This window comes from Colletotrichum phormii (genome assembly GCF_030913505.1).
Source record: "Colletotrichum phormii strain CBS 102054 chromosome Unknown BDP81scaffold_21, whole genome shotgun sequence".
Taxonomy (NCBI): Eukaryota; Fungi; Ascomycota; class Sordariomycetes; order Glomerellales; family Glomerellaceae; genus Colletotrichum; species Colletotrichum phormii.
The window spans coordinates 224,387-242,252 of record NW_026851463.1 but is presented as its reverse complement, the minus strand read 5'-3'; the positions used below and the strand labels follow the sequence as shown (position 1 = coordinate 242,252).

Here is a 17,866-nt window from a genome sequence, read left to right as displayed (position 1 = left end):
GGTACATCGCTTGGGAATCTTTATTCTCAGTGTGAGGTCTATGATCTAAGTCTATCTCTAATGTCTCATACTTTTTACAACCGTTCCCTCTCACTCACAATCGCCCTTCTCGCACCGGAAAAGCAGTCACGCGCCAGCCCATCACATTGCGCCTTACGCGGCCTTCTCAAGACGCTCGACAATGTCGACAAGACACTTTACCTTTTCCTCACACTCAATCTTGCTCTGCTCCTGCGCCTCGTACGCCTCCCGTAGTCGGTCGACCATGAAAGGCTTCAACGGCGCCCTCTTGGCGGTCTTGTAGTCGTAGACCACAATGTCTTCGAAACAGCGGGCGGCAGGGCGGCGGAGGCCGTCGGAGATGAGAAGGGCTTCGAGCAGGATGAAGTCTGATTCGTATGTCGGCTTGGAGACGAGCTTATGGAGGACCGTCACGTGGTCCGGGTAGGCCATTGGCTTCAATTTGAAGAGGTTTGTCAGTGTGGGCGATCCAGGGTGTTTACTCTTTTGACTTCGTCGCTGCGGCGCCAAAAAGCGCAGCGATTTCAGGTTGCTGTTGCTTCACACTGATGGACATGACACTCACAAACTTGTAGTCCGTCTTGATGCTTCTCATGATGAGGCCAATGTCCCGCGGGCTCATGAGTTGGTCCCACTCATCCTTGTGCTCGGGATCCACCGTTGTCGCAAAGTTACGAAGCCAATTGACCCGCGCCGACTCGGCGTACTTGTTGTAGACGACATTGTTTACATGACCTACGGTTGTGAGATTGAGATTCACGGTTCATTCGAGAGGCGAGCCATACCCTGTAGTGTGTCAGTTCATCGTCTCCCTTCCTTCGTGGAGCCGAGGTCGGGTTCAGCTCACCATTGCATCCTAATTTCCATCGCAATCAGCACCGAACACATCTCATCTCGGAAAGCACCATGATATGAACAAAACTCACCTGGTCTCCCCAAGTCACTGTATGCCTGTCAAGGCCCCTCCATCCGGGACCCGTGAGGAACCCTTCCCGTCCAGCGAGCAACTCCAACCACTGCCCGTCAACAGCCTTCCGCAGAGCCGTCAGCTCCTCCCTCTGCTGCCCGCTGAGATCAAGCCCGGCGCACCGCTTGATGCGCGCCTGCAGCTCGGAAAGCCACCGTGGGTTCAGCGGCGGCGCAGATACTGGAGATGAAGTGGCGTCGGCGAACCTCCTTGCGGCGGTAGTCACGAATGATCGTTGGAGGGTGTGAGGCGTGGAGAGGCGGGCTAGGCGGGCGCCGAGGGCGATTGAGTTGCGCATCATTGACGTTACCGCGGGTATCTATTATTTCGTAAGGCAAAATGAACAGAAAAGAAAAGAAGTTGCTAATGAAGCAGGAGATGAAGAATTTGATTCCAAGGCCGGCGAAAGGTGGATGACGGGATAGTGAGGAAATTCGGCTTCCGTCGGCTACGCGTTACCACTTGATGCAGAGCACAGCAAGATAGGGCAATCCGAGTGCACGTCGGGTGGAAGTGGATGTTGGAAGTTGAATTTGGGCTAAAGGCTGACCCTCCCCAGCGGGTTTCTTGTTGCAATCCCCGGGCTGCGTTGTTGCCGCCCGTTGGTTTGGGTCGGTAGTTGGAGGGCGCCCTTTGTGCTGGTAAGGAGCGATAGGGCGTGGGGGGTGCCGGCTCGGACTTTCGGTATTTCGAACTCTTCAAGTCATTGGGTACGTTGGGTAATTTGTTAGGTAAGGAAGATCCTCCGTACGGTCTCGAGTAATATGGCAAGCAGGTTCTTGCTTGAGGTTGGTGCAGCAGCGCAACTTCCGCGATGAAGTCAACTTGAACAGTGAACAACGTGATGGAACTTGCCTTCTAGCATCGTCGCCGTGTCTCTGTTCGGGCCCGGGGTCAATCCGGCAGGATCAGGTGTTCAGCGGATTGGTCCAAAAATTTTTTTTTTTTTTTTTTTCCCTCGCAGTCTCGCACAGATTTCCAAGAGTAACTCAGCTATACCGAGTCAGGCCTAGCCGTGAAGCTTCTTCCCTCGTGTTTTGGCGGCGAGCGTATGCTTCGTTTGAGAAGAGGAAAAACCCCGTCGTTTTGCAGCCTTCCATTTTTGATCTGCACACCAGAATCCAACCCACGACTCACTACCATCTTGTTATCGATGCACCCAGTCAGCCACAGATCACCTTACAGCAGTATGTATCTTGAGTTTTGCCAAGTCAGGCTGGAGTTTCCCTTGGATATGTGGCGGTGCATGCAATGCAACATTGGCGCAACCCCTCTGTGTCTCTTTGAATCGACAATTATGTCAGTACTCGCCTTTTATCTGAGGGTTTTCCAGTCACCAGCCTCCGTTCTTCGCTGAAGGTTGTTCTTTGTTGAACCTCGTAGCAGCGATGAAAGCAGCCACCAACAAACCCTGGCTGCATCCGATCCGTGAGACGCGCTGAAGGGTTTTGGCAAGGGGTCGGGAAGAATTAGGTGCTTGCCCATCTCCAGGACCTTGAAAAGAGATGAGGTAAGCCCGCGTGCATTATGTAACTTCCAAGTGGAACCTGCCTGCTTCACGTGCTTACCTAAGTGCGTCTACCTTAGTGTATGTACAAGGAAGCAGGAACCAACCAAGCTGCCTCCTGCCTCCTGCTGCGTGCTGCGCGGCGGGGGGAACCTGGGCGGAAGGCAGCTCCGAGCTGCAACGGGAGCGGTGGTCATAGCTTCCTCTCCTTCCTGCCTTGCCTGCCCCACCTTCCAGATCAGGGAGGACACCGGACCGACCAACGACACTGCAGTTTTGCCAGCGCGCAAACGCAAAAAAAATGCCCAGTGCGTTTTTTTGGGCGGCGCATCCGGTTGACGCGTCTGTCTGGTTTGAAGTCTCTGCGGTGGTCAGCGAAGGGAGGAAGAACTTTGATAGACATTTGATCTTCTTTTGGATTGATTCTATTCTTTCTATTCTACGTGTATCCGCTGGCTTTTTCGTCGTGCTTGTTGGTCTGTAGGCGGGCTGGCGAAAGGTAAAGGGGAACCCTTGTGGTACACGCGTCAAAAGTCAAAACATTGAAGTCGCAGCCTCGTTCGAGTCTCTGGATCAACTGCGATGCGGTTGAACAGACTGCAGGCTGCAAAGCTCCAGCCAAAGAGTCCTCGATCCGGCATTATACATGTCAAGTATATAGTTTAATATTATGTCTTGTGCTTTGAGTGAGTCGCCCTTGACGTGGCAGGTGGGCGCCCATTCAGCGAGGCTACCCGCGAACCTGACTGCGGATACTCAGTTCTTGGTCATCAGACCAAACGATTGCCAAGGTGAATATAATATCGAAAGCATCGTAGAAGTTCCCGAAAAAAGCTTCGATAGGTCCAATAAAACACTGATTACTGCCGTTGACGATGTGGTTTGAGGCGGAAAATGCTGGGCGGTGGAAAGCGGCACCACGTGACACACTGGCCTTCTCCTTTTCTCGTCACCACGATTCGTAGGTCGTGAGATTGCCAGGTTCTTTGCCAGGCAGGTCTTGTGACTGACCTAATTCTTTCTTTGAGTCATTCTCTAAATCAGACTTGACGACTGTTCATAAGTTCCAAATATTTTCAGACAAGTTGACGATGTGTTGGTCATGCCAGTTTGTGAGGCGGTGACTGACGGACACACGTGTTCTGCTCCTCCACCTTGGGCAGACATGCGTCAATCTGGAAGCGCCAGCCCAGAGAAGAACAATTTCATGCAAAGAGAGAAGAAAACGTTCAAGAAGCGAGGGCTGATGTCTCTGCAGTTCACAATGGAAATTTCATATCATTTACGGGCGTGCAGCGATGGTATTCCGCCCTTGGGTGGAAGCGCTGGTGAAATGCGAATAGCTTCCATCGCGTCTCTTGCACCGGAATGTATTATCGGCGCTGGCGGCACCGAATCAGCTTGAAACGATCCAAAAACACATGGATCGACGAGGGCAGTCACTGCGATACCATAGCAGACGTGATTGACGAGTTTAGACAACGTGGCGGATGTAGGCACGCGAAGGAGGCGATGCACCTCATTTCACCGGTCGCGTGGCCCCGTCGCGATGGTACGAAACGACATACTCGGTGTAAGTCAAATCGGCCCAGAGAAATGGAAGAAATTCAACAAAAATATTGCCGAGCAGATCTTCGACCTAGATGATGGAATCTGGTGTTTCTTTGATGATTTCTATGGTGCTGTTGATGAATGTGACGATGGTGGTGCAAGATGTGCGGATAGCTTCAATTTGGACGAAGCGCGACCGAATCACAACAGACGAGGTTAAGGACTGGGACCATGTGCGCGATATCTGGGCCGCAACACGCGATAAACCGAGTAAAAAGTGCATCGGACGATGGAGAAAATTTCAAACAACAAAATGATAGGATCAGTGCGAGATGGAACCGAGAGTCAGAGGCAAGATGGCGGATGCGACGGACGGCATTGGCGGTCGGAGGTGAAGACGAAGATGGGCGATGATGCAAAAACCGGGCATCTCGGCGGGGGAAAGGCGTGAGGATGCGAGGGAAATTGTGGCCGGGTCGGAGGACGGTGGATCGGCGGATGCGAGACTCAAAAACGTGGCAACGGCGTGCAATGAGTCATTTTTCGTAATGGAGGGTGAGTAAACGGGAAGAAGAGGGAATCAAGAGAGAAGAGAAAGAGGAGAAGGGCGAGGAGAGGAGAGGGTGGTTGAGGTGGGCGATGAGAATGAGTTTGGTGGGAGATGGGAGACCCGCGAACGTGTGCGGCATCAGAGACTGAGCATTCGGGACGGGGAGGGGAAGGGACCACCTCACGGTCCACGGGGACCTGCCAGTGTCGGGGGCAGCAGGAGCATCACGGCGAGGAATTAATTGGACCAATCAGAAAAAAGGAAAGGAGAAAATAAAAAAGACGACGGATGGGAAAATGGAGGATAAGAAAAGGTACAAGGGCAATGTATCTTTTTGTTTGCCCTCCCTTTCCGTCTGGTGCTTTCTGAATTCTGAGGCAATTGAGCGTGGCAGAAACCATGGCAGTTTGGATGGGAAAGAACGGGCGGGATGGGCGATGGGCTCAGGGCAGGAGTGCAGCGGTGCATGGCAGGTGCAGGAGCCAGGAGGGGGGAAGAGGGAGGGAAAGAACCCATGCACCTCCTTCCTGAGAGTCTGGGATGGCTGATCTTGAACTGACGGTAGGAAGGCGCAGAGAAGGTGGATGAGTTCGCGCCTTCCACTGTCCACCGTCCAGGGCATCCGCCTCAGTTTGGTGGGCTCAGGAACTTGGGGGGCCGTAGGTAAGGTACTGCGGCTGTGGCTCTGTCCTCATCTCACTCTGTCGTTATCGTGAGTCTCATCTCAAAGACACACACCCCCAACTCACTAGGAACGGCAGTAGAAAAACACCAGAACACTACCCCGGCTCTCTTAGGGCAGGTGACTGGAGCACCCATTGAGGGGTGTAGCGTGGCGACTGGCGAGGGGGGATGTGCTGGAACCACTCACCACCACTGCACTCACTACGGATACTGAATCCAGTGCCTTACATCAACCCTGGGGCGGACAGGGAAGACCAGGGACCCGTCCAGGGTGTGACGGCAGAGACGACAGAAGCCTCAGAAGCTTCATGCATAGCCTGGAGCTGGGGGCCGGGGGAGCTCGAGTGCTTCCGGCGACGGAGGGTGAACTGGGCTGATCTGAGCTGAGCTTCAGTTGGAATGAGGAGTGGGGGGCGCCGCTTGGCCGCGGTCCGCCCACCAACTCAAAGGCCAGCCCGTTCGACTCAACTAACCGTTGCCGTTTGTTTATCAGAACAATCAGTGATGCTGCTTGTCGATTCGAATACCAAAACAGATACCGCAGAGAAGAAAGAACCATATCAAGGGGGTAAGAAAGAGGCCGTGGACCGAGGTGGGCGAGGCCGTGCTGGAATCTGTCACCGGCCGAGGATTTCTTAGAACACCCACCATCGCTCCGGTTGTAGTCCTGGACACGTCCAAAATAGACACGCACGTCTCTTCCGCTCCCGCGCTAATCGGCGATTTAAGTCGAGAAAGACGCGCCGCCGACGGATGAGGACAATGAGGTTGAGTCGGGAGAGAAGCGGGAAGAGACTGGGGATACAATGAGACGTGGAAGGCAAGATAAGCGGACGTCAAAGGGCATCGCTTCAAAGCTGGGGCTCCGTGGCATGCTGTCGACTGCCTGGACAGCCTCACATCTTAAGGTAAGGTACCTTACTCGACGTATCCGTAGAGCTGCCATACGCCGTTCATAGTTATGGAGTAAAAGTACCCTATCAACTTGCCCAGACCCTGCCAAATCCAACGGGAGACATCTCTGGAGGTTATTCTAAGCTACCGTGGTCACTTGATGGTCTTATTGGGGTAAGAACCGAGTGAGTGAGTGAGATGCGAGGAGAAAAAAAGGGAATGAGAAAAAAGAGGGTGCTTTCTTTGAGAGGGGGGGAACTCGGGGGTGAGTGAGATGCGAAGTGAGAGACTGAAAGTTGAGAGGGGGAAGCCCCCCAGTCCGCGTGATTTAGCGACCGTCCCCCCCAAAATGGACGGGGGATTTGGAGGGCCCAAAAGGCACCCGCACCAAAAAGATGGACGGGAGGACGAGAAAAAAAAAAGAAGGCACCTCAAGGCTCACCCTCAAATCCAACGCCTGCGCCCGCGCCCTCGTCCCCAAAAGTTACTGATTGCGCACCGCGCCCAACGGCCCCCGCCCATTTATAAAAACAAGCCCCATCCCCTCCACGCACGCGCTTCCCCTCCACCATCTCGTTCCGGATCTCTTCATCTCTCGTCTCTCTCAACCACAACGCGTCGATTCTAATTTTCGCAACTTCTCAAAAGTACACTCGTCTCTAAATCGACTTCAATCGCTTTTTCGATTGAATCCTGCTTCATAGCAAACCTTCACGCTTAACGCATCCACACAACCCTCCCAAAACAATCACAATGCCTCCCAAGAAGACCGAGGGCGCCGCCGCTGCCCCCAGCAAGAAGTCCACCCACGCCAGCTACCAGGTTTGTACCTCAACTAGTCCGGCTTTTTGCATGACGCGTTGGTTGCTAACTCTCCACAGGACATGATCACTGATGCCATCGTCGCTGTACGTTTTACCGCTCCTCCATCTCCGGCGCAAATGGTTACGCGATCGGAGGACCCACGGGTCGGGTCACCTGCCTTTCGCACCTAGTGCCCGTGACCTTCGATCGCGCTACCACCCGTCACCGCCACGACGATGGACCACCCATTCTCATGTTCCTCTTAACTGACTCACCACCCCTCCTACAGCTCAAGGACCGTAACGGATCTTCCCGCCAGTCCCTGAAGAAGTACGTCAAGGCCAACAACCAGATCAACACCGTTAGCGACAACATGTTCGACTCTCTCTTCAACAAGGCCCTTCGCGCCGGTGTCGAGAAGGGTGTCTTCGAGCAGCCCAAGGGTGCGTTACTGCCTGTCTGTCCGTCTGCTATCTCAAACAATACTAACATCCACCAAGGTCCCTCCGGTGGTACCAAGCTCGCCAAGAAGGCGCCTAAGCCCGCCGAGAAGAAGGCCCCCGCGAAGAAGGAGGCCAAGGAGCCTAAGGAGAAGAAGGCCGCAGCAAAGAAGGAGACCAAGGAGCCCAAGGAGAAGAAGGCTGCACCTCCCAAGAAGGCCGCCGCCAAGAAGGAGACCAAGGAGGCAAAGGAGCCCAAGGAGAAGAAGGCCGCTGCCCCCAAGAAGGCTGCTGCTGAGAAGAAGGAGAAGAAGCCCGCCGCCAAGAAGGCTGCTGCCGTATGTTGACTACCTACTAATATCATCTGTCCACTACTAACATATCTACAGGCCAAGGAGGAGAAGCCCGTCGTCCTCAGCAAGACCAAGACTGGTCGCGTCACCAAGACTGAGAAGAAGGCAGCACCCGCCAAGAAGGAGGCAAAGGAGCCCAAGGAGAAGAAGGCCGCTGCTCCCAAGAAGGCTGCCGCCCCGAAGAAGGCAGCGCCCAAGAAGGCCGCCGCCGACAAGAAGGAGGCCAAGGCTGAGGCTCCCGCTGCCACGGCATAAAGGGTCACTTCCTTATGTCCCCCACCTTGAACGACGTTGCAGTGTCGAGTAAATCTGTTCGGCTCTTTGCACACCTGTTTTTGTGTCACGAAATCTTGTCGAAAGGCGTTTACGGGAGTTGTTATTTTAACTAACTGGGAAAGGGCAATGGGCCGGGAAGCGTTGGAGGGAAACCAACCTGGGGGGAAAACGCAACTGCGTTGTCTTGTGACTTGTTTTTGTCTTGCTGGTTTTTTTTTTCTTTCTTTCTATATGTTGCGGTTACTTTTGATCAAGCGCGACGCGTGGTTCGGGGGCTTCATGTTGTCTTTTTTCGAGAGAAGATTCCCGCGTGCTTGGCGGGTTACCTCTTGAGTTTCCCGCTTTGCCAGCACGAGACGGATCCCCCTTCCGACTACTGTAACTATAGCTCGCGCGATATACCAACGATGGGAGCCTTTCACTGTTACGACTTTTCTCCTGATTTGTGTGATGCTCGACATGTGACCCCAACGCGCCAAATTTGACGATTTGTACAGCCCACGGCGGGACTGACTGAGGAAGCCTGGTCAGGGGCACGGCAAACGCGGCGTCTCGCTTGCAATTACCGGGTGGCTCTGAAGGAAATGATATTGCATGATACGAAATGTCTTCCCGTCTTGTTTGATACTCGCCTGGATCATGGCTAGTTTCTAGGCACGGAGGGTTCACAATTCTAAACGAGGTGCGAGCCTAGAAAATGGACTACTTGAGAAGAAGGACGAGCTGAGGTGCCGCCGTAATACTACTAGGAGGATGTCTGAGAAATTGGAACGCGCCGTGAGACCAAAGACTGGCAGGGCCCTGGAGTTTCGGGGTGGAGCCGACGCGGTTCATCCTTCCCAGGGTCTCTTTTTTCTTGTTTACGTTTTTTTGGACATTTTCCCAAGCTTCCTACCTACGCTTCCCAATTCCCCTTGTCCTCCCCTTGTCAGTATTCGTCGATTTAACCGCCGGACGGACCACCGCGACCGCGCCGCCCGAGACGAAAAGACCCGGAAAGAGATAAGGCTGTGAGGGAGAGGCTGCCTTGGGAAGTTGGACTCTCGGGGGAGAGGCCTGAGAGCTGAGTGGCGTCCGTGCCGTTGGCCGGCGTGTCGGAGAGGGAACCTGTGTCACGTGCCCCCTCTTTCATAGCTCGATAACAGGGAGGAAGAGTATCCTTTTTTCATTTCTAGGTGGCTGTTTCTTGGATACAGAATGATATGTAGTTGGTTTTATATGTAGAGTCTGTTGGAAATAGGTAGGCGTGGCATTGCGGTCCTGTCCTCCAGCTTCAAGCCACGGTGGTTTTGTTAAGTGGTCTGTCTGACTCTGGGACCGGACGTGCCTTGGTCTGAGACGGGACGCGCCAGTCGCCGGTGGTGGTTTTACAGCCTGGCATATAACAGTCCGGCTGAGCTCTGTCTTCTCTGCCAACAGTATCTCAACAAGGCCCGTTATGTGTTCACTGTCTGCGATTCTCAAGTGCGAAGACGTGAAAAGGTGAAGAGGTGTGAGCGAACATGGTCCTTGGAAAGCGTGATGATTCGGTGCTACGGCTTCCCCTCTAGTAGATTACTCTTGGTTTGAGCCGTGAGTCAGGAATTGTTTGACCAGCCTTTCAGATTGGGGATGGTCTACGTGCTCATCTTACGTAGGCGTGTGTCGTTCAGTCTTACCTTGGATTTTGAGTTGGGGAGGATTATTGCGCCGGCGTGCGGTGTCCTGGGAAACCCCCCGCCCCGGGGGATGGACGGACTGGACGGGTTGACACGTGCGAAGAGGAGGGGATGGCGCCACGCTCTCTGCTGGTTGCTGATCCCTGGTTGGTGGTGGTGCTGACTAAGGATGCTGTGTAGGTGGAGACGACTGTCATCGGCGTTGGTTAGACCGTTAGGTATCGCTCTTCTTTGCAGATAGCTGGTTTTATAGTCATGTTATTGACGGCCTGCGACTTTTGGAATCGGGTGTATGGTATGCTGCGGCTGTTCGGTCTGAGGAAAGATAGGTAAGTCCCGGGCATGTTGGATGGAGATGTTCACGTGGGCAACCGAGGAGGCTGCCCTCGAGTGTGTTTGACAGCGTCGTTCTCACTGTCTGGCAGGATGAACGGGAAACGTCTTGCGGTAGAGGAAGAGTGTCAAGGGCAGGCGTAACGGCGTCAAATGTCGAGCTCGGAGCTTCTTCAGAGAACGGCGACCTGTTGAGAGGGAGGTGGAGGACTTGGCCGTGGCTCTTCCGTCGACCCCTCTCCGTGTCCATCTCTGTCTCTGCGAGCTGTCTCTTGCTCCTCTGTCTGGTGGGTAGACTGCAGTTGTCACGTTGATGCTGGTCCGGTGTTGGCGCAGGTACGGATACATACTGCGTAGTGCTGCAGTGCCATGTATGTATTGGAGTCGCCGCTCGGCATGAGGTCCGGGCTGCTGCCAGCGCGTGAGCAAGTGGTGCAGAGCGGTGCTGTGCGGTGCGGTGCATGTTGCAGGCGTGGACGGTGACAAGGAGTGACGCGGATAACTAGCCCCGAGCTTGCTTTCCCATTGGTGTTCCTGAAACAAACCTTGATGTTTTGGGGGATTGGCGGGCGAGGCGTTGGCATCATACCCAAGGCAGTAGAGTGTACATCGTGGAAGTTGCATTGCGGTGAGGTAAGCAAGGAGGGGAGGGGCAGAGGCGACGAGACAAGAGACAACCTGGGAACTGCAAGTATGAGATTCGGACTATCCGTAGAAGCATTTGGTACGGATATAGGTATCTCAGAGAATCTGGGTGCTGGTGTTTAGAAGAGTGCGAGTTCATGCTGGCCTTCCCCTCACCTGTATCCATATGTGCCATACTCCGTACACAGCAACGTAGCGATCCATGTTCCGGGATCCCTGTTGTCAATCCGGAACGGCTTGAGCGACAGGTGCAGGGGGCAACCGTCCAGTTGGGGGCGACGCCCCGGCATGTCGAGGATTGAGAGAGTGTGATCTGAGCGTTAAAGGGTCCCGTAGGTCGTACGAATGCACACACCTAAGGGGACCATGGACGAGGGGTTCTCCAGGAGGGGGTTGATGGTTGTGTTTGCCATGAAGAGTGAGGCGGCACAATCAGGTCTTTGCAGAGACTGACCCTTGAGACTGAGAGAGAAGAATCCGAAGAACGGGGAGTGAGATGCGAACAGAGGATGGCCGAGGCGGTGGAGAGTGAAGAAACACGGGTCACCGTGAGGCATGAGGCACGAGGCATAAGATCATACGTCTGTGAGCTGTGAAATGTGAGTGAGTATCCGTATGAAAGAGAGCATTGGTGAACGAGTGAGTGAGTGAGAATGGTCTGGCTCGTGCGCACCTAATCCTCCCGTCCGTTTCGGGGTATGTGGGGGAGAATGTTGCTGAGGCAAGGTACCGGGTACATACACCATATATGCGACTCGTACTTCGTACGGAGCACTTGGGTGATGCTCTTTCCTCGATGGTGCTGACAGGGACGAAGAAGAAGGAGGGACGGGGAAGAAGGTCGCTTCCTCTCTTTCTGCCTGTCTCTCACTTGCGTCAGCCTCAGTCACTCCCGTCAGTCTCGACTCTCGAGGCAACACCTCAGGTATTAATCACCTACCTCGGGACAGAGCTTGCATCTGCAGCTGCCTTGGCTGGAACAGCAAAAGCTACACATCTGGAACTTGTTCTCCCTCTCACTTTCTATCATTACCATGGGAATTACAGCAGCACAGCAGGTACCTTCAACTGTTATTTCTGTGTGACAGAGGTACCAGGCTGAGGTGGAAACAACCAACCGGCCTTACCTGGACTCGGGCGATCTAAACGGGACAGCACAACACCAAACGGGCTCCTCTTTTTCATCATCCCCCTACGAATACCTATCCTATCAGGTACCGCCCGCCGCCAGGTTCCATCGGGCCCCCATCAAAAGTGTCGTCAATCACCACCCAAGGGCCAACACCAGTGACCAACCCACTTCGCCCTTCGATTACCAGGTACTTAGGCACTCACCTAGGTAGGGACGATAAGCAGATAGCTCCCCCTGGCGCTGGTCTTATCCGCTCCTGCATTGTGTCGAATCGCACCGTACCGTCCCCTCGGACTGACGTCTTCTTTCTGTCCAATCTCATCTCATCATCCACCAACTCCTCCGTTCCCCGACACGTCCAGTCCAGTTCAAACCCAACTTCTATCCCGCCAGCATCAGCACTGCCACTACACACCACTTCTCTCCCCACGTCGTACTGCTGCGTCTGCGGATATTACCCTCGTACTCTAGGTTGTCTACTCTCATCGTATCTACCAGCACTTATCAGCACATCCTCATCCATAACCGCAGCTCTCTCAACGCAACATCATTCCTCCAGTCGGCGACTTGGTAAGCAACAGAACCTGGACCCCTCGTTTTCCCCATTGGGCTGTCCGTCATCCCGAACCCGAACCCAATCCGCCCTTCCACCGTCCCTTACGACTGACTGACTGATGTACTTGCCAACCGATTCTTCCGGTCGACGAAACTGACGCTCGCCCGCAGTACCCGTGGCCGTACCCCGTACCCTGTACCAGTACCTTACCAGCACCAATAACCCCTACCCCTCGATCTAGCCAGCGATCCATCCGAGACCCTCCGCCTGCCCAGCCTGTCTGTCCTCAGTCGAACCTCAACGAGTTCGAATCGGCCACTGAAATTTCGTCGTAGCTGTTGCTGTTGTCGTCGTCGTCGTCGTCGTCGTCGTCGTCTTCGTCGTCGTAGTTTTCGTCGCACCACCCTACCTACCTCGACAGCTTCCCCTCGGCCATCACGACGACAACGTCCGCGTCTCGTTCTACCGAGACCTGGCCATGGCGGCTGCCTAACTCCTCCCTCGACAGGATTGCACGTTACAAGATAAACCCGCCCATTCCGAGCCTTGCTCGTCGCAAACATGGCCTCCGAACACAACCCCTTTCGAAGGAAGTCTGCTTCCACCTCACTCTCCATCTCGACGCCTCAGCCTGTCTCTACATCGGCCTTTCTCGAGTCCATTACTTCCGGCATCTCGAGGCAGAATGGCCCTCCGCCTCCCGAGGCTCGGCCAGCCAAGCCAAAGGTCGTGAAGAAGGTTAGGGTCCTTTCGCCGCCACCTTCGTCGCCTTCCTCCCCAGAATCCGTACACAGCAGAGGCTTCGGACGCCAGGACGACAGCAGCGACGAAGATTCCCACGACGAAGACGACCACTTCTCAAAGCGGTTTCCCGAGCTTCCCGGCGGCCTGCCCGAGGCTGCGCCGCTTCGCATTGCCAATGCGAGTAATACACCCGATAATCCCTTTGGCAAGACGCTACAAGATTTGGAAGGCTTGACGAACGGGAAGCCTTCATCTGGCGGCTCGACCAAAGCGATGGACGTCAACGCCTTCAAGATGCTCTTACTCACCGGCCAGGCCGGTGCTGGAACACCACCCCCGCAGAAACCAGTGTCACAGGGAGACAAGGCGCCTAGTGCATCCTACGCTGCACCAGAGCTGGAAACGCCGCGGACGTCACAGGATATCGCGGAACGCGGTGTTGACGAACAACGTTCTCTCCTGGCATCATCTCCTTCCATGAAGAAGAAACCTCCGCCGCCTAGCTCAAGGCACGGCAGGAAGATTAGCGTGCAGACTTCAGGTCATCCGCACATATCCTCAGAGACTGCGTCGCCCATCTCCCCGTCCGACGTAAACAAGCCTCTCCCGCCCGCTCCAACCAGTCACGGCGGGGATGAAACGGAAGATGTTTTTGCTCGTGAAGCCGCTGGCAAAGTTCCGGAGCTGGACTCCCCCACACCCAGCTCAACACCCATCCCGACTCTCCCGGCGACAGGCAAGAGACCGACACCTGCCCCTCCACCACGGCGGGGCCACGCACGGAGCCAGTCCTTGACTGCCAATGCTGGGGCCAACGCTCCGAGTGTGCCAAGTTACGAGGCCGACACGCCGCCTCGCTCTTCGATGGAATCACAGCGCTCCAGGTCAGAGAGCTTCCGAAGCATCAACGCGCCGGCTCCGCCTCCTCCTAGGCGTCCGCATGCATCGCATCGGCAATCGTTCCAACTAGGCTCTCCATCTACTGGTTCATTCCACGGCGCCAGCCCAGCACCGTCTGACATTGACACCTCTACGCATGCTATGGAGAATACTCCTCCCAAAACTTCTCCGCCACCACCACCACCCGCGCGGAACACTTCCATACGCCGTCCTCCCAGCGTCAGGAGCATTGAGGCTCTCAGTAGGAAGATCAGCGGGGGCAAGGAGAATGCTCCCCCACCACCACCACCACCACCGCGCCAGAGGGGCAGTAGTCGCGGAAGCATGGACGGATATGGTATGAGGCGGACTAGCATTGACAGTACTAGGGCCATGGGCAGCAACGTCCCAGAAGAGCCCGCGGCGGAGGATGATGCAGCTGATTCAGGCAAGGGTGCTGATATCCTCGCCGACCTGGTCGCTCTGCAACGAGAAGTGGACGCCCTGAGGGCAGCACAAGGCAAATAAGGGCACGATCAAGGCGCTCTATAGATATGGGAGTTGAAATAGACAACAGCCCCAAACGGACTTACACGCTCTGGAGGGGCGGCTGGGTTATCTTAAGAGGGGATTGTACATTTACGCACGTACCGAGATGCGATATGAAGTAATGGAACGCTTATGAGTTGATGTCCATGGTTTCCACGGTGCAGAGGGCCGTTCGACCCGTGTTCCAGGTGGCTGGGTCCGCGAGAGTTTGGACACAGTCCTTGAGCTGGCCCGTGGCTCTCGATTTTGAGGCCAGAAGAATGGGCTGGTAGGCCACACGGGTATGGCGAATTGAGTTATTGGATATCCGAGAAGTCAAAAACAACACCGAGCACAAGACGACGTGGACACGCGGATACGAAAACCCGGCGTGAGAGTGACCTTCAAGCTAACAGTGACTTCTACAGTCTTGGCCCGCGCCTTGTTTGCCAGAATGGGACGGAATGCTATTTTCGGTGGCCGCGGCCGGTCCCTAACGCCCCGTCGGCGTCCCGGGAGAAAACTCTGTCGGAGCTTAGGGCGGACTCTGAGCCGCCGTTGAAAGCTGACGGTATGGAGGACGGCGGGGGTGGAACTTGAGAGGTTCGTTTGGGTGATTGGGAACGAGGCTGCCTAATGTGTAAAGGTGGGATGGAATTGGTGGTATGTCGGGGACTTGGCGAGAAGACTGGACTCTCATGCAGATGTAAGGGATGTGGGATATTGGGGTTCGTGTTGTGGTGTGTACGTGATTTTGCGTTTTACATGGGACTTCTTGTGGTTGCTGTATGCGCTGCCCGCGGGATATCATTGTCATAGAGTTTCTGGAGAGGTGTGGTGCACCAGTGACTGAGAAACCTTGGTTGTCTTGGTTGGTGTTCATTTTGGAGGCTCCCGAGGTAAGTTAATGAACGAAGGTTTCGGATAGCTTTGTTATAGAGGGTGGTGGTACTGGAGCATGAGATGTAAGGTTTGATTAGGCTTTCAGCCCGGGGCAGGCGGAGGCCTGGCCGAGGAAGTTTAATGGGGACTGGGGTTTTGTCTGGATGTCTTGGTTCTACGGGGGAGAGGTGTTGAGTTGTCAAGGCGAGATGAAGTATTGGATGAGGTGATATGTTACCTTCTTCTGTCGCCTACTTTGATTGGATTGCGATAGTTGGCATGGCTGTCGTTTTGTGTCGCTTTCGGTATGCTGAAAGGGTGTGAAACTTGGTGGGAGAAGTCATATCTCAAGCTGTTATGAGGTCTATGAGTGCTTGACTTTGAGTGAATAACGATGGAGGTCAACGAAGCAGCTTCTGTAAACGCTTACTCGAGCCGAGGGATGTGTGCTCTCATTTACGTGATTACTAGTATTACTACATCGTGGTCTGTCGAGAGAACTTGAATCTTCTGACCGAGGTGGTAGAGTGTTGGCATAGGTATGTGATTAAGATACGAGGAGAACATGAAGCATCCGAGCGGTCGGTACGAACCTTGGAAGTGGATGGCAACCACGAGCCTTTGAAGCTTGTTTGGGACTCAACGCATCAAGGGCCACGACTCTACTTTTACCCATTGCTTTCCATACTTGTTTGTTTCCAGTCACCTCGCACTCCCAAACTTTGGTGGAGGAAGAGTTTTGATGACATCGCCGATCTGGATGGGACGCGACGTGTTACTACACACCATCCACTTACCGTTCAGCATGCGTATCCGTCGCGGGATCCGACACACACTTGGCAGCCTTTACTATTACACGGAGGAAATCTTAAGAAAATGAGATCGAATTTAGGATTCCACCAATTTGTTAGAATGGAGGGTTGTCTGTCAAGTGAGCCTATCGCAAAGTTTGCTGCCGGGGCCGCGAAGGAGTTGGTTCCGGAGCTCGAGCTTAGCTTGAGGGCGGATGGTTTTGTATAAATTGGCCCATTGTATTCTTCTGCCGCCGTCTAGTACTGGGTAAGCTTGTTCACAAAGCACTCAGACTTCCATCGGATCAACGCCTAGACCAGATATATCATATCACAAGAATCCTACTTCCTCACCTTATCGTTTCCTACCTCCCCATCACCTTAACGTCGAATTATTCTCAACAAAGTCAACATAGCCAATATGTCATCCCTCATCAGCAACCCAGCTCCCCTCCACATGAGCCCGGAACTCACCAAGAAAAAGCCCATCATCGCCGGCCCGACCACAACCGCCGCAGCCTCCACAACCACCGCTGCCACCGCCTCCTCAAACTATCAGGCGACAAAGCGAACCTCGTCGAGTTCTGGCGCAACCCGGAGGCCGGCAACATCTACCGCCACGCAGAGCACCTCACCTTCCCCGTGACCCCCTGTCTCGTCCACCACTCGAAGCTATGCCAGACCGTGTCCTCGGCATCGGCAAGCACGAAGACGATTCAGGTCATGGACATGTGCTGCGGTACTGAGGTGGTGTCGTCGTATATTCAGAAGATGATGAGGGAGTTACCGGGACAGCAGAGGGAGAGGGTGAGGCTGACGAGCGCGGACTCGAGTGAGGCGCAGTTGAGGGTTGTGAAGGAGAAGATTGAGAGGAAGGGGTGGGTTGGGAGTGAGGTTAAGCAGGCCGATATCATGGTAGGCGACTCCTCGTGCTCCTGTCTTCGTTTGATGGAGACAGTGTTCTGGGATGGTTGTGGCTGACCAGAGTAGAACATGTCGTTCCCTTCGGATCAGTTTGACGTTGTTATCGTCGCCATGGCGTTGATGCTCGTGGCCGATCCGTACACGTCTCTCAATGGTAAATGCTCCGTCTCTACATGAATAGGATCTTGAAGAGGAACTAACAATTCACATCCAGAATGCTACCGCGTCACCAAACCCGGCGGCACAGTCGCAACCTCGACCTGGGTAACAGAAGGCTGGATCCCAGACACCCGCGACTCAGTAGCATCCCTCGCCCTGCCCGGCCCAAACCAACAACCCATCTCGTGGCCGCAGTCCTCCATCGAGCTGACCTCGCTCTGGGGCCCCGGCGCGTGGGAGTCCCCCTCCTTCGTCAAGAGTATGTTCACGGCGGCCGGCTTCGTGGACGTGGAGGTGGACGTTGTGACCAAGTGGGTGCCGTTCTCGGGGGTCGACGAGTGGCGTACCGTTTTTCAGGCGTTTATGCACGGGGTCATGGAGAGGTTTTGGACGAGGGCGCAGAGGGAGGGGTTGAAGGGGCGGTTGATGCCGACGTTGAGGGCGTTCATGGAGGAGAAGTATCAGGGGAGGCCGTTTGAGGTTGAGAGGACTGTTTTGTTGGCTAGGGGGAGGAAGCCGGAGTGAGGTTTGAGATCGGTGCGTGGTGCGTTGATGTGCCGTGTCGAACGCGGACTTCTGTTTTGTAGA

General features: G+C 54.6%; 6 protein-coding genes across 6 annotated transcripts; 4 read left to right on the top strand and 2 right to left on the bottom strand.

Annotated features, from left to right (window-relative positions):
- Positions 1–153: 153 nt before the first annotated feature.
- Positions 154–1,286, bottom strand: BDP81DRAFT_464097 (thioesterase-like superfamily-domain-containing protein; the record flags this gene model as incomplete). Its single annotated transcript, XM_060594114.1, has 4 exons — positions 154–456; positions 587–756; position 807; positions 948–1,286. 4 exons carry the CDS (start codon positions 1,284–1,286, stop codon positions 154–156), a joined length of 813 nt encoding a protein of 270 aa, XP_060441107.1.
- A 2,705-nt stretch (positions 1,287–3,991) lies between these two features.
- On the top strand, positions 3,992–4,473 carry BDP81DRAFT_98954 (uncharacterized protein). The gene is made up of 2 exons (XM_060596556.1): positions 3,992–4,068; positions 4,126–4,473. The coding sequence occupies exon 2, from the start codon at positions 4,139–4,141 to the stop codon at positions 4,361–4,363; it is 225 nt and encodes a 74-aa protein (XP_060441106.1). The 5' UTR covers positions 3,992–4,068; positions 4,126–4,138; the 3' UTR covers positions 4,364–4,473.
- Positions 4,474–6,678: 2,205 nt separating this feature from the next.
- BDP81DRAFT_98924 (uncharacterized protein) lies at positions 6,679–8,150 on the top strand. The gene is made up of 5 exons (XM_060596555.1): positions 6,679–6,996; positions 7,056–7,082; positions 7,268–7,421; positions 7,479–7,618; positions 7,823–8,150. Exons 1-5 carry the CDS (start codon positions 6,928–6,930, stop codon positions 8,024–8,026), a joined length of 594 nt encoding a protein of 197 aa, XP_060441105.1. The 5' UTR covers positions 6,679–6,927; the 3' UTR covers positions 8,027–8,150.
- A 1,808-nt stretch (positions 8,151–9,958) lies between these two features.
- BDP81DRAFT_453039 (uncharacterized protein) lies at positions 9,959–11,240 on the bottom strand (the record flags this gene model as incomplete). Its single annotated transcript, XM_060592796.1, has 4 exons — positions 9,959–10,318; positions 10,389–10,716; positions 10,840–10,996; positions 11,039–11,240. 4 exons carry the CDS (start codon positions 11,238–11,240, stop codon positions 9,959–9,961), a joined length of 1,047 nt encoding a protein of 348 aa, XP_060441104.1.
- A 1,692-nt stretch (positions 11,241–12,932) lies between these two features.
- BDP81DRAFT_464095 (uncharacterized protein) lies at positions 12,933–14,522 on the top strand (the record flags this gene model as incomplete). The annotated part of the gene is made up of 1 exon (XM_060594113.1): positions 12,933–14,522. The coding sequence occupies one exon, from the start codon at positions 12,933–12,935 to the stop codon at positions 14,520–14,522; it is 1,590 nt and encodes a 529-aa protein (XP_060441103.1).
- A 2,219-nt stretch (positions 14,523–16,741) lies between these two features.
- BDP81DRAFT_328505 (S-adenosyl-L-methionine-dependent methyltransferase) lies at positions 16,742–17,803 on the top strand (the record flags this gene model as incomplete). Its single annotated transcript, XM_060585221.1, has 3 exons — positions 16,742–17,110; positions 17,186–17,273; positions 17,334–17,803. Coding segments are annotated over 3 exons (927 nt in total), but the record flags the coding sequence as incomplete, so codon positions are not given.
- Positions 17,804–17,866: the final 63 nt, after the last annotated feature.

Excerpts from the sequence above, each read along its gene's own strand:
- BDP81DRAFT_98924 (XM_060596555.1), top strand. The coding sequence starts at position 6,928 with ATGCCTCCCAAGAAGACCGAGGGCGCCGCCGCTGCCCCCAGCAAGAAG. Across the intron at positions 6,997-7,055 it reads CCACCCACGCCAGCTACCAG|GACATGATCACTGATGCCAT; the intron begins GTTTGTACCTCA and ends AACTCTCCACAG. Across the intron at positions 7,619-7,822 it reads AGGAGCCCAAGGAGAAGAAG|CCCGTCGTCCTCAGCAAGAC; the intron begins GCTGCACCTCCC and ends AAGGAGGAGAAG.
- BDP81DRAFT_98954 (XM_060596556.1), top strand. The coding sequence starts at position 4,139 with ATGATGGAATCTGGTGTTTCTTTGATGATTTCTATGGTGCTGTTGATG.